We start from the raw sequence: 18,088 nt of genomic DNA on the forward strand, positions 1-18,088 counted from the left end.
GATAAGAAGAATTATTGGAGGGGAAAACCTATTGCATCAAGGTTCTCTGAAAAAAGTCTGTTGTCCAAGATGTATAGGGAATTGATTCAAATATATAAGAACAAGAACCATTCCCCAATAGAAAAGTGGTCAAAGGATATGAACAGGAAGTTGTTAAAAGATGAAGTCCAACCTATCAATAGCCATATGAAAAAATGTTCCAAATCACTAATAATAAAGATAATATAAATTAAAACAGTCCTGAGATTCTATCTCATACTTATGAGACTGGTGAAGATGAAAAACAAAAACCAGAAAATAACAACTATTGGAAGGGCTGGCAGGAAAACAGATACACTAATGCAGTGTTGGTGGAGCTGTGAATTGGTCGGTCCCCCATTCTGGAAAGCAATTTGGTCATGGTTGGCATAGATAGACATGATCTGAGACCTGGCTCACCCCTGTAGAGAAGGGGAGAGCCAATGACTATGCCTGTACCCTAGCTGAAGGAGAAGGGCAGGTGGGCCCCAGGAGCAGTAGTAAGGACAGGTATTCTTTCCTCCAGTCTCTGAGAGGGGTACTAGACTAGAATCATTTCCTCTAAATATCTCTGGTCCAGGACTACAAGTCTAGGTTGAGAAGGAAAGTTGCTTCCCTGGTCACTTTTTTTTTTTTTTGGCGGGGCAATGGGGGTTAAGTGACTTGCCTAGGGTCACACAGCTAGTAAGTGTCAAGTGTCTGAGGGTGGATTTGAACTCAGGTACTTCTGAATCCAGGGCCGGTGCTTTATCCACTGTGCCACCTAGCTGCCCCCCTGGTCACTCTTAAAAGGGAGGGTATCCCTTAGTTTATACTTGCAAGTTTGGCTCCTTTCCTATTATACACGTTACACAAAAGCAAGCCTATTTATTCAAACAAACATCAAACAGAAATAGGAGAAGGTATACAAATTAGAGTATACCATAGAATATACAAGAGTGAATGAACTCTCTAGCTGGGAACAGAATGAGATTTTAACTCAAACATTTACTTTGAAGAAGCCCATTCTAGCATTCTAGTTTGAGCAAATCTAGGGACACGATGGGGCTAGTTTCCTATACTTGCTAACTCTGTAGAGTGTCCTCAGTCCATCTGTCTATCCTGAAGAACTTGGGGCATTCATTATGTAAGCCTTTTAACACAGGATTTCAGTGCCATGTGGAGCTCAGCAGTCTATCCACCAGTCTAGAATCCTGTCTTTGGCATATCCAGCAATAAAATGCCCCAGGCTTTTTAGAAATTAGATTACACAGAGAAACTCAAAAGACTTGTATGAACTGAGAGTGTGAATGAGAACCAGGAGAGCAATATGTGTGATAACAACAATATCAAAAAATAGGGGGCAGCTAGGTGGTACGGTGAATAAAGCACCAGCCCTGGATTCAGGAGGATCTGAGTTCAAATCTGGCTTCAGACACTTGACACTTACTAGCTGTGTGACCTTGGGCAAGTCACTTAACCCTCATTGCCCAGCCCCGCCCCCAAAAAATATATCAAAAAGAAAAACAACTTTGGAAAAAACTTTGGAACTCCAATAAATTCAGTGACCAACTATAATTCCAAAAAACCAATGATGAAGTATGCCACTTCCTGACAGAGAGGTTCTAGAACAGGTCATGCATTTATGGATATGGCCAATATGTGGATTTGTTTTGTCTGATTATGTTACAAGGTTGGTCTGTTGGTTTTTTCCCTTTTCTTCAAGGCTAGAAGGATTTAAGGAGTGAGAGGGAAAATAATAATTTTTTTAAAAAGAGATGAAAAAGGGCTATCTTGGTGGAGCCAAGATGGCAGAGGACAGGCAGTGACTCCTTGGAGCTCTCCCCCAAATCCCTCCAAATCCCTTCAAATAACACCATAAGAAAAAGGGCTATTGAAGTATTCTTAAAATTCGCAAAAAAAGGGAGGGAGAATAACCATTTATATAGTGCCTATAATGTGCCAAATGTGCTAAGTGCTTTTTACAAACATTATCTCACTTGATACTCACAATAACCTGGCAAAGTAGATGCTATTATCATCTTAATTTTACAGTTGAGGAAACTGAGGTAAACAGAGGTTGAGTGGCCCTGCTAAAGAGATATTTACTGGTTGGGAGTGCCAGAGTTTCTTTCCTTAATCCTTATTTTCCAAGATCCATCTCATGCATGGAGGGTTAGGAGGGGATAGAAGAGTTGTTCATTCTTGTGTTTAGCCTAGGAGCCTAATGGGATATTCCCCTTCCTTGCCCTTGGGGTTTCTGAAAGAAGAGACCTCTTCTGTCAAAGCTGTGGAAGACACCATTTAAACCAGAGGGAGGGGATGTGAGATGTTTTGAGCCTAGCCAGGGGAAAATGGCAGGATGAGACCATAGCAAAGCTTTTTTCAGACAAGAAAGATTAATCTCCAGATTAAATTTTTGCTTCTTTCTAAAAGAAGAGGTGGTTCCCAATAATGAAATGCACAGTAATCCTCAACAAGAGAAGTAGAGACAAAAATAACAGCATAGAATTAGAGGGAGTAAGAGACCCTGCCCCCTGTAAGGACTTCTTCCCTAAAAGAGTACACCTCTCAGGTAAAAGAAGCTGTTTTTTATCCTCATTGGTTAGATTGGGACTTCATTCTCTTCCCAAGACTTCATGACCTTTAAGGTGTCTCATAATTTTGATTAGTAGGGAGTGAGGCATAGCCATTGGAAAGGGGAAGAAATTAGAGTTTTGCTCTGATACAGTAAAAGTTCCTTAATGGAAGGGACTATCTAATTATTGTATTTGTGATCCCGATGTCTAGCACAGTGCTTGGAATATTTTTTCCCCTTGGACCAGACCAGTGATTTCATTGTAATAGGGAACATCAGATGGAGAAACTCCTTCTACAAATGTATCTGACCTGAAACTTAAGTCTTAGAGCTTCCCGGGCCAATGAGAAGTTAAATGACTTGCTTAGGGTCACAAAACCACTATGTATCAGAGGCAGAACAGATCTTCCTGACTCTGAGGCCAATCTATTGAATCTATCTCCCTATTCAGCCTCTCAGAATAGAAATCCATTGTATACTGTAGTTAATACATTTTTTGTTGATTGTTTGGGTCAGTGCCCTGGGTTTAAACAGTAGGATGCTCTTGATGATCCGTGGCCAGGGAGAACCTGCCTGTTGGCCTTTTCCTAGTAATAGCCAGAGCTCCTGGAACCTACTCAGTGGCAGAATGAAGAATGGTTGTGAAAAGGAGATGCGGAGAGGGGCTGGGCCTGTTCCTGTTAATGCCTCCTTCTAATTGGTGCTTGGAAGAGGAGGTAGCCAAAAAAAAAATTCTAAGGAAGAGGAGGTAGCATTGTGACTTCAGAGCTGGCTCAGCCAATCAATTCCCACTTTTCTGAGAACCTTTCAGTTAGCTCAGCCCAGGCCAGTGTGGGTGCTGTGGAGCTGGTCTCTGTGTCACCGGAAAGATGCCGCAGAGTTTTCCAGGTGTCAGAGTCAAGGGACAGCTTGGCGGGGCTGTGTTTCCTGAGGGCAGAGTTCTTTAGAGAGACAAACAGTCTTCATCTCAGAGCTGGACTTTCCCACGGTGTTTTCCAGCTCTCCAGGCCTAGTGTTCTGACGTGGAGGTGGAAAGGGAAATGGGGGGATGGGGAGAGGAGTCCCTTTGGAGTCAAAACTCTTCCGGAAAAACAACCCTCCTCAGAGACAAGCAAAGCCTTTATGGGCATTTTGTGACTTGAAAAAATCGACACACATAGAAGCCCCTCTGTCAAAATGCATAAAAACATATAGAAGCACACATGTTTATTATCTTACTCAAAATAGAAGGATTTGGGGGGCAGCTAGGTGGCGCAGTGGATAAAGCACCTGCCCTGGATTCAGGAGGACCTGAGTTCAAATCCAGCCTCAGACACTTGACACTTGCTAGCTGTGTGACCCTAGGCAAGTCACTTAATCCCCATTGCCCCGTAAAAAAAAAAAAAAAATAGAAGGATTTTTTTTTCTCCCCAGGAAAGTGAAAAGTGTCAGAAATACACAAGTCTCCTTCCCTTGGTATAAAGTATCCATTGGGGAATGGATGACTTTAAGGGCTGCCCATGTATTCAGCATTTGTGGTTAGAGTACTGTAGGGAGAGCACTGAGATAGAAATACAGAAAATGGAGAGCAAAAAGAAAGACACTTAACACTTACTAGCTGTGTAACCTTAGGCAAGTCACTTAACCCCAACTGCCTCATGAAAAAAAGAAAGAAAGAAAGAAAGAAAGAAAGAAAGACTTTTGGAATAACATGTATCTAACACTTACTGTGTGCCAAGCACTTTACAAATATTATTTCCTTTGACCCTCACAACAACCCTCGCAGGTAGGTGCTATTATCCCTATTTTACAGATGAGGAAACTGAGGCAAACAGAGGTTAAGTGACTTTTCCAAATTCACATAGCTAGTTAGTGTCTTAGGCCATATTTGAAACACAGGTCTTCCTGACTCCAGGGTCGGTGCTCTAACCACTGACTCACCCAGCTGCCACTTGGCAAGAGAGAGATGAGAGAGACAGACAGAGAAACAGAAAGAGACAGAGAGACAAAGAGAGATGGAAACAAAGAGGGAGACTGAAATGAGAGACAAATACAAGGACGTACAGAAACAGAGATAAAAAGGGTGAGTAACCAAGACAGGAAGAAAAAGAGGAAGAAAGGGGGCCTGGAAAGGATAGAGAAGGAAATGGAGGGACAGGAAGGGAGGGACAGAAAGAAAGGTAAATGAACTTCAGACTGAAGAGGGAGAAAGAGACCAACGCAGGATGAGTAAGAACTAGAAGCAAACGAACACATCTCAGGGTGTCACAGTTCTGTGACAAGGAACTGGCGGAAGTGAAAGCGCGGGAGGATGAGGGTGTGTTTCATGTGAAGAGGGTGTGTGAGAGTAAGAGTGTGTGTGTGTGTTTATCAGACGTGGCAGCTTTAGGGTTAGGGGAGCCAGCCCTTTGAGAGAACAACTCCCTTCTGCCACACTTTTGGTCTCACAGGAGCCTCCCAACCTTGAAAATGTACCTTGAGCTTTCTCCTGTTCCCACTTCTAGACCAGGATAATCAGGTACCCTCCTACCCTCCTACCCTCCCCCTGCCCCCTCTCTGGCACGGGGCCTCTTCCCTTTCTGTTATTCCGAATTCTATGGCAAGATACCAGAGGAAGCTTCAGACTCTGGGGGTGGGAAGAGGGAGCCCTCAGGCTGCTTCCTAGCCTTCCCACATAGCACCTAGAGGAGACTAGAGCCTTGGACTCCTGGGAACTGCTCTTCCTTTCTTTCCTTTATAGAACAAGGACAGTTGGGGTTTTTTTCTGCTTCTTCCCCCCCCCCCCAACGTGTTGCCAGTTAGCATAGCAATAGTGGGAGGAAAACAGCCTGATGGACAAAAATAAGTTCCCTGCCCCCTTCTCCTGAGGTTTTAGGAAATAGCTGCCCATTGCATTGGGTGAGGGAAAGTTAATACACAAGGAGGATCCAGAAGTAGATATTTTATGACTCTGAAGTATGAAGGGTTGTATAGGTGTGTTTTTTTGGGGGGGGGGGCAGGACAATGAGGGTCAAGTGACTTGCCCAGGGTCACACAGCTAATAAGTGCCAAGTGTCTGAGGCTGAATTTGAACTCAGGTCCTCCTGAATCCAGGGCCAGTATTTTATCCACTGTGCCACCTAGCTGCCCCTAAAGGGTTGTATAGTTAAAAAAAGATCCTGGGAGGGGGCAGCTAGATGGCACAGTGGATAAAGCACCGGCCCTGGATTCAGGAGGATCTGAGTTCAAATTCAGCCTCAGACACTTGGCACTTATTAGCTGTGTGACCCTGGACAAGTCACTTAACCCTCATTGTCCTGCCCCCCCCCCAAAAAGATCCTGGGACATGGACACAGGACACCTAGGTTGGAATCTCAGCTCTGATACTTAACTGTGGACGTGAGGAGGACAGTGGGCAGGCAGGAAGGCAGAGAGCAGATTTTAGTGAGTTGATACTCATTTGCCAGGTGATGACAAAGTTTTTCTCTCTTCCCTCTCTGCCTGTCTGTTTCCCTCTATGCAACCTTCCCTCTCCCTAGTGTCACCTTGTTCTTCACCTTGCTCCCTTCCTCTCTGTCCTTGGTGGAGGTCTTGATTTTATCGGCGTCTTTGCCCCTTCTTTTTCTTCTTTCATCTCCTTTTTCTGCCCTTTCCTTTCCATTTCTGACTCCCTCTCCCTTCCCAGGTTGTCTTCTTGCCTCTGCCTTCTTCACCAGAGATGAACAGCTCCATTGTGCAACATCCCCCAAGTTGTCTGGGCACTGTGGGAGGACATCCGAGTGGGCCAAAGGGTGACGGGCTGCCTCTGCTTGCTGTCATTGTAACCCTTTTCGTCTTATTGGCTATCTGCATCATCATGATTGTCCAGTTTGGTCCTGAGTTTCGAAAGGTCCAGGTTACTCTCCCTCAGGAGCCCCCACCCCTGAAGCAAGAAGGTGGCATCCATCTCATCTACTGGCAAGCACTGGGCTCCCAACTTGGAATTGGGCCCCAAGAGAGCTCCAGGGAATCCCAGCCTTGGCCTGCTGCTGCCAGCCTCTGTACCCATTCCAGCAACATGGAGCTTACATATCTATGAGGAGCAGATCTGGAAGTTTCCCCTTACCAACAAAGAAAGAGTAAATAGTTGGACAAAGATTTAAGAGGAAAGGGAAGTCTGCACTTCAAGGCCAAAGGAGAATGGACAAGATGGATTTCTTGCCTGAGCTGATGATTTTCAGGGGTTTCCTTCTTAGGACAAAATAATAAATGTGGAGTTCCGGGTCCCCCTGGAAACATACTGCAGTCTGTGTCCTTCTAACACTTCCATCCCTATTCCTCTTTCCACTACTCCCTAGACCTAGAACCCCATTCCTCTCCCCCATCCAGTGATCTCCAGGGCTTTGAACTTTCTGCCTTAGTTTACTTTTCTCTAATCTCCCTTCCCCCAGTTTCCCTCCTCTTCTAGCCTCCTCTGCCCCTACATTATGGTAGAGTAAGGTTCATCTAGAAAAATGACCCCTTGCAGGACCCTTTTTCATTTTCTAAGACCCACTTAAGTCCTACTTTTCCCAGACCCTACTAGGGAACCCAGGTATGTTGTCTCCTTACTTGCCCTCACTCAAACCCACCCCAACCTAGACCTCAACCCCAACTACAGCTGACATTGGCAGCTGGTGCTAACCTTGAACCATGAATGGAAGGAAAATATCCATTCCCTACTCTTCTTCATCCTCATAGAGTCAATACTTCCTTTTCAGCTTCACTTTTAGAGTGGTAACCAACACAGACCTCCTAGATAGCTCTAAACCCTTAAAAATCCCCAGACACCAAGAAGCTCCAGAGCTAGCCCTAAGAAGCCAGGGTGGACCACTAGCCTTTCCTTTCGAGCAAAGGGGAGATTAGAATTTGTTATCTCTCTATGTCTTGTTGGGTATGGCTTATGGGACAACCGCATACAAACATATATGCCCTTTCCCAGGAGTCTAGCAGTGCCAGACTTTGACCCTCTCCCTTAGAACATATGAACGCATTCCATAAAAGCAGACCCCCCCAAGAAAAGAAAAAGAAAACCCCTATTACAGGTGGGAGTGGACAGCAGGGATGATCAGCAGCAGGTGAATTGGATAAGATGCTGAGGGGGCAACAGAAAAAGACAAGGAGACATTTGTTTTATTTAATAACATTTTTTTCTCAAATTACAGGTAAAGATAGGGATTTTTTTTTGTTTTGTATTTGGTGAGGCAATTGGGGTTAAGTGACTTGCCCAGAGTCACACAGCTAGTAAGTGTTAAGTTTCTGAGGCCAGATTTGAACTCAGGTCCTCCTGAATCCAGGGCTGGTGCTCTATCCACTGCACCACCTAGCTGCTTTGTAAAGATAGTTTTTGACATTCATTTTTGAGTTACATTTTTTTTCTCCCTCCCTTTCTTCCCTCCCCCCTCCCGAAGACAGCAAGCGATCTGATATAGGTTATCAGAAAAATCATGTTAAACATATTTCCATATTAGTCGTGTTGTAAAAGAAAAATCAGAACAAAAGGGAAAAACCATGAGAAAGAAAAAACAAAACAAAACAAAAAAGTGAAAAATAGCATGCCACTATCAGCATTCAGACTCCATAGTTCTCTTTCTCTGGAAGTGGAGAGCACTTTCCATCATAAGTCTTTTGGAATTGAGACCCTATTTTTGAAAGGCCTCTTCTTTCTGTTCCCTCCAAATTCTCTCTCAAAGCCCACTCTGTGGAGTTGTCAATAAACACTGAGTGATTACTCTGTGCTAGGTGCTGTAGGAAATGTATCCCTGACCTCAAGGCTCTTACAGTCTGAAGCAGTTGGAGGTGGCCTCATGGAGGTCCTGAGAACTGGATATTTCCAAAAGAAAGAACAGTGTGAACAAAGGCATGTAGGCAGGACTGAGCCTGGTATTCAAAGGGGCAACAGCAAGTAGTAGTGTTATAGAAAGATTAGACTGGCAACAGCATATAACATGGATGGGAAGGGTGAGGAATGGACCAATCTAGAGCTGCCCCCCCCCTCCGTCAAACTTTCTCCTCTGATACCCTGAACCCCCAACCTGGAAAGCATTCATTATGATGCAGGGAATCTGCCACAAGCCAGACTAAAGTGAAGAGGATAGCTTCTTGCATTTGTCTACTGACAATACTGAGTTTTCTGGGTTCTTCATGCACTGTCCCTCAAGGCAGGAAGGAAGAAAAGAAAAAATTAAGTAGGATGATTTGCAAATTGCTTCTAATGGCGATAGAATCCCGGAGGTGGTGGGATGCTTCTTGTCACCTCACTATGGAATAGTGGAGAGATCACTAGACTGGGAGGCAGCTGGCCTGGGTTCTAGATCTGGGTCAGATGTTTATTAGTTGTGTGACCCTGGTTGAATCATTCTACTTTTGAGTGTCCGGTGCAGGGTAAGGGACTCAAAGTTGATTGTCAAATATAAGTCCAACTATAAAAAAAAGACAGCAAGAGGACACTTCTGCCGGCACAGTCCTTTGGGAGAATCTACTAGAACACAGCTGTAGGATCCTTTTGAAAAGAGGGGACTGTTCTCCTACTCATGGTACATCATCCTGCATCTTGTAAGTACTCAGTCCCTAGGACACATATTGCTGAGTCAAAAAAGAGAGAGGGATGTCTGCCTGACAAACTCTCTAGTACAGGGCTTCTTAACCTACGGATTTGATTATTAAAATGTTTTGAAGACAATATTTCACTATAATTGGTTTCCTTTATAATCCTATGTGTTTTATCTTACACACTCTGAGAAGGGGTTCATAGGCTTCGCCAAGCTGCCAAAGGAGTTCGGGGCACAGCAAAGGAAAAGAAGCAAGGCACCTATGTGATGCAGTGGATAAAGCACCAGGACCTGAGTTCAAATCCAGCCTCAGACACTTGACACTTACTAACTGTGTGATCTTGGGCAAGTCACTTAACCCTCAATGCCCTGAAAAAAAAAAAAAAGAAAGAAAAGAAAAGGGAAAGACACTCAGGTCTAGCAGTCCCAGGTCCCAGAGTCAGGGATGGGGAGGATGAACTGTAACAGGGTAGTGGGGCCATTTCTGTCCCAAACTGTTCTCAGTGTAAGTAAGGTCAGATGGGTCAGTAGCATTGCCAGGCATCTGACAGTCAAAGATGCCTGGCCCAGAGCTCATGGGCTGGCCAGAAGACCAGAGCCAGGGTTTCTTGGGTTTGCAGGTAAAGGGGTCCCTTTGGTCCTTTCCCTCACTCCAAGTTATAAAGGGGGAGAGGTGGAGGTAGTTGTTTAGAAACCATCAGTACGGAGGGAGAGGGGTTGCTCCATTCCACTTATGAGGAGCTGTGGCTCCTGGGACAAGGTGGAGGATGTGGCCACGGCCCTCTCGGGCCTCATAACAAATTCTTCTTGCCGCTCCTGCCGAAGGTGACGAAGAATCTCTTTAGACAGAGAGAAGTTGCTTAGAGATTTATCCTCAGGCTCTGGAGAATGAGATCAAATGATTGATCAATAAACCAGCATTTGGGGACAGCTAGGTGGCGCAGTGGATAGAGCACTGGCCCTAGATTCAGGAGGACCTGAGCTCAAATCTGGCCTGGGACACTTGACACTTACTAGCTGTGTGACCCTGGGCAAGTCACTTAACCCTCACTGCCCCACCCAAAAAAAAAAAAAAGAATTCCAATTCTGATGCTTATTAGCTCGGTGACCACGGGTGAGTCATTCAAATTATCCCAGCCTCTTTCCTGATCAGTTGTTATTGTTGAGGTGATATCATGACTTGCAGGGAATTGGATTGAAGTGAGGGAGGGCTGTGCAAGGTCACCAGCCTCACTCTCCTCCTGAACCAACTGGGTCAAGGGGCAAGATATACATTAGGATGACTTCAGCTGGTCCCGGATGTTTAAGGCAATTGGGGTTAAGTGACTTGTCCAAGGTTACACAGCTATTAAGTATCTGAGGTGAGATTTGAACTCTGGTCCTCCCAACTTCAACTATGTGCCAGGCACTGGGCCAAGTGGTTTACAAATATTATCCCATTTGATTCTCACAGTAATTCTGGGAAGTAGGTTCGATTATTATCCCCATTTTACAGATTGGGAAACTGAAGCAAACAGTTTAAGCACCCAGGGTCATATAGCTAAGTGTCTGAGGCAGGATTTGAATTCAGGTCTTCCTAACTTCAGACCCAGCGCTCTTCACTATTGCTAATTCATTTTTAGAGCACTTCAAAAAACTTTCCCTCCAACAACCCTGTGAGAGAAGTAGTGCAAGTACTGTTATCTCTTTAATTATCTCTAGTTTACAGATGAAATGGTCACAAAGCTAATATCATAGCCTCTTGCTTCTTTGTTTAGAGGCTTAGCTATGTTTCTTGTTCCTCCATAAAAGTCCTCCCTAGCCTGGGACCCACACTGACCCTGCCCTCTCACCTTGGTACACGATGAGGCGACAGTAGTCACGGGCCTCAGGGGCATCCTCAAGGATGGCTTCCAGAGTCCGGCAGAAAAGTTTGGCTTGCTCCAGGCGGTCTTCTCGGCTAAAGCCAGCCCGCCCATCCTGGGACATGGCAAACAGGGTCTGCAGTGGGGTGGCAAACTCCAGGACACAGACTTCTGCCTGGTAAGAGTAGAGGGGTAAGAGCAGCGTTGTCTCGCTTTATATGATGAACACTCCACACCAGTCAGGTTCCTGCCTCCATCCCTGTCCACAGTTCCTATCATTTCCCTGCTCTACCCCTCTCTCCTCACCAAGCATTGTGACTCACCTGCTGCCCATCTTCCTGGATTTTATAGATGCTGTTGGTATAGATCCTGCCCTTAATGCCTGCCCGGTCAGCTTTGTGCTGGGGTAGTTCTTGCAGGAAGCTAATGTTGGGGTCAGTCTGACTCAGGTCATCAGGGACCCGGCAATCCAGAGGGATGAGGACATGGAGCCGATGGCCCTCGGGACTCCTCAGCACATCCTTGTTGAACTGATTATGAGTTTGGATTCGGGCCTGGAGTCCTGGGTGGGAACCCACAGCAAAGTCATTCAAGGAAGGAGACAACCACAGAGAAAGAAAGGTGGAGGGAAGGTCATCTCATCTATTTCCTTGATGTCTATTATACCCCCAGAAAGTTAGTGGGTTATCGTAGGATCATGGATCAAGTCAGAGTTATGATGGATCCTGGAGGTCATCTAGTCCAACTGCCCCATCTTAGAGTTGAGGGGCCAAGAGGGATAAAGTAACCCGACCAATCCAGATTCTCTGACTTCCCTGGGCCTCCCTGCCTCCCTTTGTTTCTTCTCTTAACCAGGAGAGAGTCTGTCCTGTGTTACTTTTCCTGCAGAGAGGGAAGATCACTGGCAGGAGATTTTTCAACAACTGTGCCCTCTAGCCTGACCTCTTCATTGGACCCATCCAGCTGCAGGTGTGTGTATATATACTCTTTTTAAAAATTTTCTTTCTTTCTTTTCTTTTTTTTTTTTAGTGAGGCAATTGGGGTTAAGTGACTTGCCCAGGGTCACTCAGCTAGTAAGTGTTAAGTGTCTGAGGCCAGATTTGAACTCAAGTACTCCTGACTCCAGGGCCAGTGCTCTATCCACTGCGCCACCTAGCTGCCCCTATATATACTCTTGAATGGAGAGAGATGCAATTTCACTCACTCACACATGTCACTAGTCCAAGCCCCTTCCCACAAAAAGCAGAAAAAGAAAATCTACTCTCCTTCCAGCCTTGAAAAAAAAAAAAAGAGGGAGTCAAGGAGAGAATAGCAGGCCCCAAGGACTATTCTTCTCTCTTCCCATTCTTACTTCCCTTTCCCCCCATATTCCTGCATCAGCAGATATTCCATCCATAGGGCAGTAAGAGCCAAGCACAGCTCCTCAGAGGGGATGACTGTGGCCCATACTACATGCTTGTAATGCAGTCAGGGCCCCAGTTCAGGGCTGATCCTTTGTCCCTGGACCTCACTCTCCCACGGTAGTATTGATGGATGGATAGTTAGCATCTGAGACTCTAGGCAGATTCCCTCCAGCCATCTCTAGGGCTTAACTAGGAGGCAGCAGAGAACAGTTGAACTTAGTCTAGGAATTTGGAGACAACCTCTCTCCCCCTTATCCTCACCCTTGCCTTTGAATGAATCTTGGCTCCATCACTGACTCACTTGGACTTTGGACGATTCACTTTCCCATTATAGGTCCATCTCTTCATCTATAACATGGGGATAATATTGCCTGCCCTGTCTACCACTCAGGGGTTTTGTGAGTAATAAATGAGATGACATATGTGAAAGTTTCCATTTGGAAACTATAAAACACTTTGGGGGGCAGCTAGGTGGCACAGTGGCTAAAGCACTGGTCCTGGATTCAGAAGGACCTGAGTTCAAATCCGACCTCAGACACTTAACATTTACTAGCTGTGTGACCCTGGGCAAGTCACTTAACCCTCACTGCCCCACCAAAAAATCCCCAACACTTTGGATAGCTAAAGAGTTCTTATTATTGACTGCTGGGTCTTCGAGATGAAAGTGGGGAACGAATGAGATAGGAAGGGCCGCTCACCAGGCAGGATCAGCTTCAAGTACCCGATATAGTATGACCAAGCCAGTCCATGGGCTACATTGAGTTGTTTCTTTTCACAGACTTCAGAGATCTCAGCTGGAGTCAGGCTCTGGAGGGGAAGGCAGACACCCTCATGAGTGCTGGGAAGAGGAATGCATCCCAGGAGAGTCACCCAGCCCTGAGCTGAGCTCACTCATCTTCTGGTACTCAGCCTACCATGCAAGTGGCATCTCTAGCTGTGTAACTGAGGGCCCCCAAACACATTCCCATTTCATTGTTTAAAACCATAGTTCCAAAAAAACCCCACCATAGTTCCAGCAATAGCCTCTCCTGTGCTCCCCCGAGTACACGTGCACCCACTCCCCCACTCCTGATTTGGTGCCAAGTACCCTTCTTTCTCCCCGTCTCCAAATCTACCTGTCCAGTCTTTTATACCTGGAGTCCTAGAATGAGACTTAGTGCTTGAGAGAGGCCCAGCAAGGCAAAAGTCCAGGTGAGCAATGGCTTTGGCTCATTAGAGAGGGTAACACAGAAATATCCTGAGAGTAGCAGCAAAGAGCCCTGCTGGAGTGGGGAACCTGAACAGGCTCGTATTGCCTGCCAGTAACTACCCTGGTACCTAGAGGATCGTAAGGAGAGAAAAGAAAGTGAAAATGGTACATACCCAGGGGCCTGACCAATGCTCATAGCCTAGGCTAGAACTAACAGAACCTACCCCGGGTCTTCTGACCTTTGGAAGCAGAGGTGAAAGGTCATGAGGGAAAAGGAGAACAAATGGAAGGAGAGATGCTGCTTAGGAGGGATCTGAAGGTAAAGGGTGAAGGTGGTAGATAAGAGGGAGGTAAGGAAGATCTTAATAATAGATAGTATTTACATAGAATTAATTGCTTTTTGCAATATCCCTGGGAGGTAGGTGCTATTATTATCTTCATTTTACAGATGAGGAAATTAAGCTTGATAGAAGTTAAGTGACTTGTCCAAGGTCTTACAGCTAGTAAGTATCTAAGGCAGGGTTGGAACTTGGGTCTTTCTGACTCCAAGTTGTTCAGTTGTATCTGATGCTTTGTGACCCCATTTGGGGTTTTCTTGGCAAAGATACTAGAACAGTTTGCCATTTCCTTCTCCAGCCCATTTGACAGATGAGGAAATCAAGGTAAACAGAGCTAAGTGACTTGCTCAGTCACACCACTAGACACTGTCTGAGGCCAGATTTGAACTCAGGAAAATGAGTTTTTCTGACACCAGGCCTGGCATTCTATCCACTGAGTCATTTAGCTTCCCCCCACCCCCCCCCACCCCCACCAAGCCCAGTGCTCTAGCCATTCTTCCTACTCCCTTACCTGGATTGGATATGAGAGAGTTCCTCAGCCAGGTAGCAGGCCCCCTTCAACAGCAGCCCCACCTGCATAGTGGTGAAGTAGAACATCAGCCACTGGAGGGTGTGCACAGCTGGTTCCCTGAGGATACATACAGTGCCCAGACAGAGGCCCAACAGGACACAGGCCGCCTTCTGAGCCCCTCGGCCCCGGGGCTGGGGGATGGAGGGGTGGAGACTGGGCCTCGGCATCTGTGGACACAAAGGGACTGCTCCTAGCTTTCTTGCCCTCTATGAAAAAGGCCCCACCTTGGGGAAAAGGAGCAGACAGGAAGGAGAGCTCATCTCTGCTCACAATGACCCCTCCTGGCGGGTCCTTTCCCCGTCCCTTCAAGGAGCCCTCCCCTGCATGTTCCCTTCTCCAGGGGAAATACTCTTTCTGCACCTCCTCTTAAGCCTGAATCACATGTACTGCCCCAGGATGAGTGGTGCTCCCCAGTGCCCAGTGGAGATGGAAGATGAAAAAAAGGAGAAATGAGAAAGACCATTGACATGTATGTACATGTATACCTAAAGAGATATAGGTAGATATACACACAAGTGATACTGATACTCTCCTCTCCAACCCCTTAGTTAGCCAGATAAAAAATCTACCCCTAAAAAAACCCCAAAACAAAGCAAAACAAAACAAAAAAACTAACTTTTAAAAATCTACCCCTTTCCCTTTCACGAACATCCCTGCCCAGCCCCATCTGTATTCCTTCCCGCTCCATGAAGCAGAGCCTTGAAAACCATTCATTGGACTTCAGTAGGGGGATGAAAATTTAGTCTTACAGAGAGTTACAGTCTAGGGAGCATGGGATTGTGGGGAGGGGTCCATGAGCACTGACCTTCCTGTTTCTGTGGCTCTAAGACTTCCGGAATTCCTAGGCTGCTCCACCGCCCTGCTGCTCTTCTCAGAATCCTGGCAGAGAAAACTCAGAAACTTCCTCAAACACTAGGTAAGCATTTAGTCATAATTAAGGACACTCTTACTGGAAGAGAACTAAAAAGAAGTTTTTTAATCCACCCACCACACATAACAGACTGGTATAACGAGCAATTCAAGTATTTTTTTTTAGACCCGTGATCATCGGCATAGAGACCTGGGGCTTCAGTCTCAAGTTTAAGAAGGAGGGAGTCCCAGCAGGATTTTGCCAACACCAGTCTTGATTCTCCTGAGCTGAAACTATTCTTCTCCTCTGAATTTTCTTACAGCATATCTGATCTTCCCAGGCTAAATCTGATGGCCTTTGCTCAGTTTTGATTCTCCTTGATTTCTCTGCAGCTCTTGATACTGCTGAGCATCCTATCCTAAATCGTCTTACCTCTCTTGGAAGAGAACAAACATTGATCACATGCCAGGTACTATGCCAAACACTTTACAAATATTATCTCATTTGATTCTCACAATAACTTTGGAAGGTAGGGGCTATTCTTAGCTGAGACAGTCAGAGGTTAAGTAACTTACCCAGGATCACTCAGCTAGGAAGTGTCTGAGGTTAGATTTGAATTCAGGTCTTCCTGACTTTGGGACCAATACTCTATCCACTGCTCCACCCAGCTGCCTCTTGGCTTCCTCAGCACTGCATTTTCTTGCTTCTTTGTCTTCCTATACCTTACTTACCCCTAAATCTGAGTTTGTCCTCCAAGGCTCAGCTGGAAACCTCCCCCTTGTTTCTCTACCCACTTTCTTGAAACTTGGTGATCTCACTGGCTCCCTTGTGTTCAATTATTACCCTTATGTAAATGACTCCCAAATCTGGATGTTCAGTTTTAATCTCTCCCCTGAGGGGGCAGCTAAATGGTATAGTGGATAAAGCACCAGCCCTGAATTCAGGAGGACCTGAGTTCCAATCTGGTCTCAGACACTTGACACTTACTAGCTGTGTGACCCTGGGCAAGTCACTTAACCCTCATTGCCCCACAAAAATAAATAAACCAACAAACGAACAAATAAAATTTTAAAAATAAATGAATGAATGAAAAAAATAAACAAATAAATGAATGAATAAAATAAATAGACAGACAGACAGATAGATAGATAAATGGACAAGTGAATGAATAAATGAATAAATAAATCTCTCCCCTGAATTCCATCTCCACATTTTCAACTACCTACCCACTGGACATCTTCCGGATTCTCATCAGCATCTGGAAGTCAACATTTCCAAAACAGAACCCCTTGTTCCTTCTAAACCTGCCATACCTCCAAACTTTTAGATTTCTATCAAGGGCACCCCCATGCTCTCAGTCACCTAGTTTGTAACCTCAGAGTCAACCTTGCCTTTTATTTCTCATTCACCCTATCCAGTCAATTTCCAAGTCATGTCAACTCCACTTCCATTAACAATAATAGTTGTTATTATCATGACAATCGATATTTATGTATCACTTTAAAGCTCATTTGAGCCACAATCTCTAAGACATCTGTTCCCTCACCTACACTGACACAGCTGCGTGCCCTGGTTCAGGCCAGACTATTGAGACAGCTTTCTTATTGGTCTTCCCCTTTCCAATCTCTCCTCTAAGCAATTCATCCTCCACACAGCAGCCAAAGTAATTCTCCCTAAATCACAAAGCTGACTATATTCTCCCACTGCTCCAAATTCTTCAGTGACTCTTTTTAGGATAAATACAAAATATTCAGTCTGGCACTGAGAGCCCTCCATAGCCTTTCTCCAACATACCTTTCCACGTTACTACTCCATGTTATTCCCTTTTATACACTAGTTCTAGACAAACTGTCTTAAATAAGGGGCAAAAAAAGGGAACTGAAAATGCAAACGTTAATCCCCCGCTGAGGTGACTCAGCCTCCAGCTCTTGCATAGCACAGCAGGAATCTAGCCCTAAGGTCATTAGCACTGAGATAGCAGGTTTCCAAGTCAACCTACTAGAATCATAGGCTCATTGGGGAGCTTAGAGGTCATTTAGTCCAAATCATTTATATTACATCCAGGAGAGGGCGGCCAACAGTGTCAAATGGTCAAGAAGGATGAGGGCTGAGAAAAGTCCATCAAAATGGTCAATTCAGAGATCACTGGTACCTTAGAACAGTTTGAGTTGAGGGATGAGGGCAAAGTATTGAGAAATGAGAAGAAAGGAAATGGAAGTACCATGGGCAAATGGCTGGGAATTGCTCTGAATTTGGCTGAAGGAGGGAGGAGAGAAACAGGATGATAGTTTGAGGGGATGGAAGGATCTTGTAAAGGTTTTTTTGAGGATGGGATATACTTTAGACTTAGATTCAGGGGACAGCTAGGTGGTTCAGTGGATAGAGCACCAGCCCTGGAGTCAGGAGTACCTGAGTTCAAATCCGGCCTCAGACACTTAACACTTACTAGCTGTGTGACCCTGGGCAAGTCACTTAACCCCAATTGCCTCACCAAAAAACAAAAACAAACAAAAAAGGGGCAGGGGCAGCTAGGTGGTGCAGTGGATAAAGCACCAGCCCTGGAGTCAGGAGTACCTGAGTTCAAATCTGGCCTCAGACACTTAACACTTACTAGCTGTGTGACCCTGGGCAAGTCACTTAACCCCAATTGCCTCACTAAAAAAAATTAAATAAAAATTTAAAAAGACTTAGATTCAGGTGAGGAAACTGAGGTCTATAAAGGTTTAAATAACTTGCCCAAAGTTACACAGAAAAGCCCATCACTTTTTCATTATGCCATACTACCAGCACT

At 45.3% G+C, this 18,088-nt stretch overlaps 2 protein-coding genes across 2 annotated transcripts; one reads left to right on the top strand and one right to left on the bottom strand.

The window, feature by feature from the left end:
- Positions 1-6,251: 6,251 nt before the first annotated feature.
- SMIM33 (small integral membrane protein 33) lies at positions 6,252-6,611 on the top strand. The gene has a single exon (XM_043980695.1). It carries the CDS (start codon positions 6,252-6,254, stop codon positions 6,609-6,611), a length of 360 nt encoding a protein of 119 aa, XP_043836630.1.
- A 1,453-nt stretch (positions 6,612-8,064) lies between these two features.
- Positions 8,065-17,111, bottom strand: STING1 (stimulator of interferon response cGAMP interactor 1). Its single transcript, XM_043986652.1, has 9 exons — positions 17,092-17,111; positions 16,524-16,555; positions 15,253-15,326; positions 14,388-14,614; positions 13,483-13,666; positions 13,048-13,156; positions 11,270-11,508; positions 10,935-11,121; positions 8,065-9,983 (listed from the first exon to the last, which is right to left on the bottom strand). The coding sequence occupies exons 4-9, from the start codon at positions 14,612-14,614 to the stop codon at positions 9,790-9,792; spliced, it is 1,140 nt and encodes a 379-aa protein (XP_043842587.1). The 5' UTR covers positions 15,253-15,326; positions 16,524-16,555; positions 17,092-17,111; the 3' UTR covers positions 8,065-9,789.
- Between the last annotated feature and the right edge of the window lie 977 nt (positions 17,112-18,088).

This window comes from Dromiciops gliroides, chromosome 2 (genome assembly GCF_019393635.1).
Source record: "Dromiciops gliroides isolate mDroGli1 chromosome 2, mDroGli1.pri, whole genome shotgun sequence".
In the NCBI taxonomy this organism is placed as follows: domain Eukaryota; kingdom Metazoa; phylum Chordata; class Mammalia; order Microbiotheria; family Microbiotheriidae; genus Dromiciops; species Dromiciops gliroides.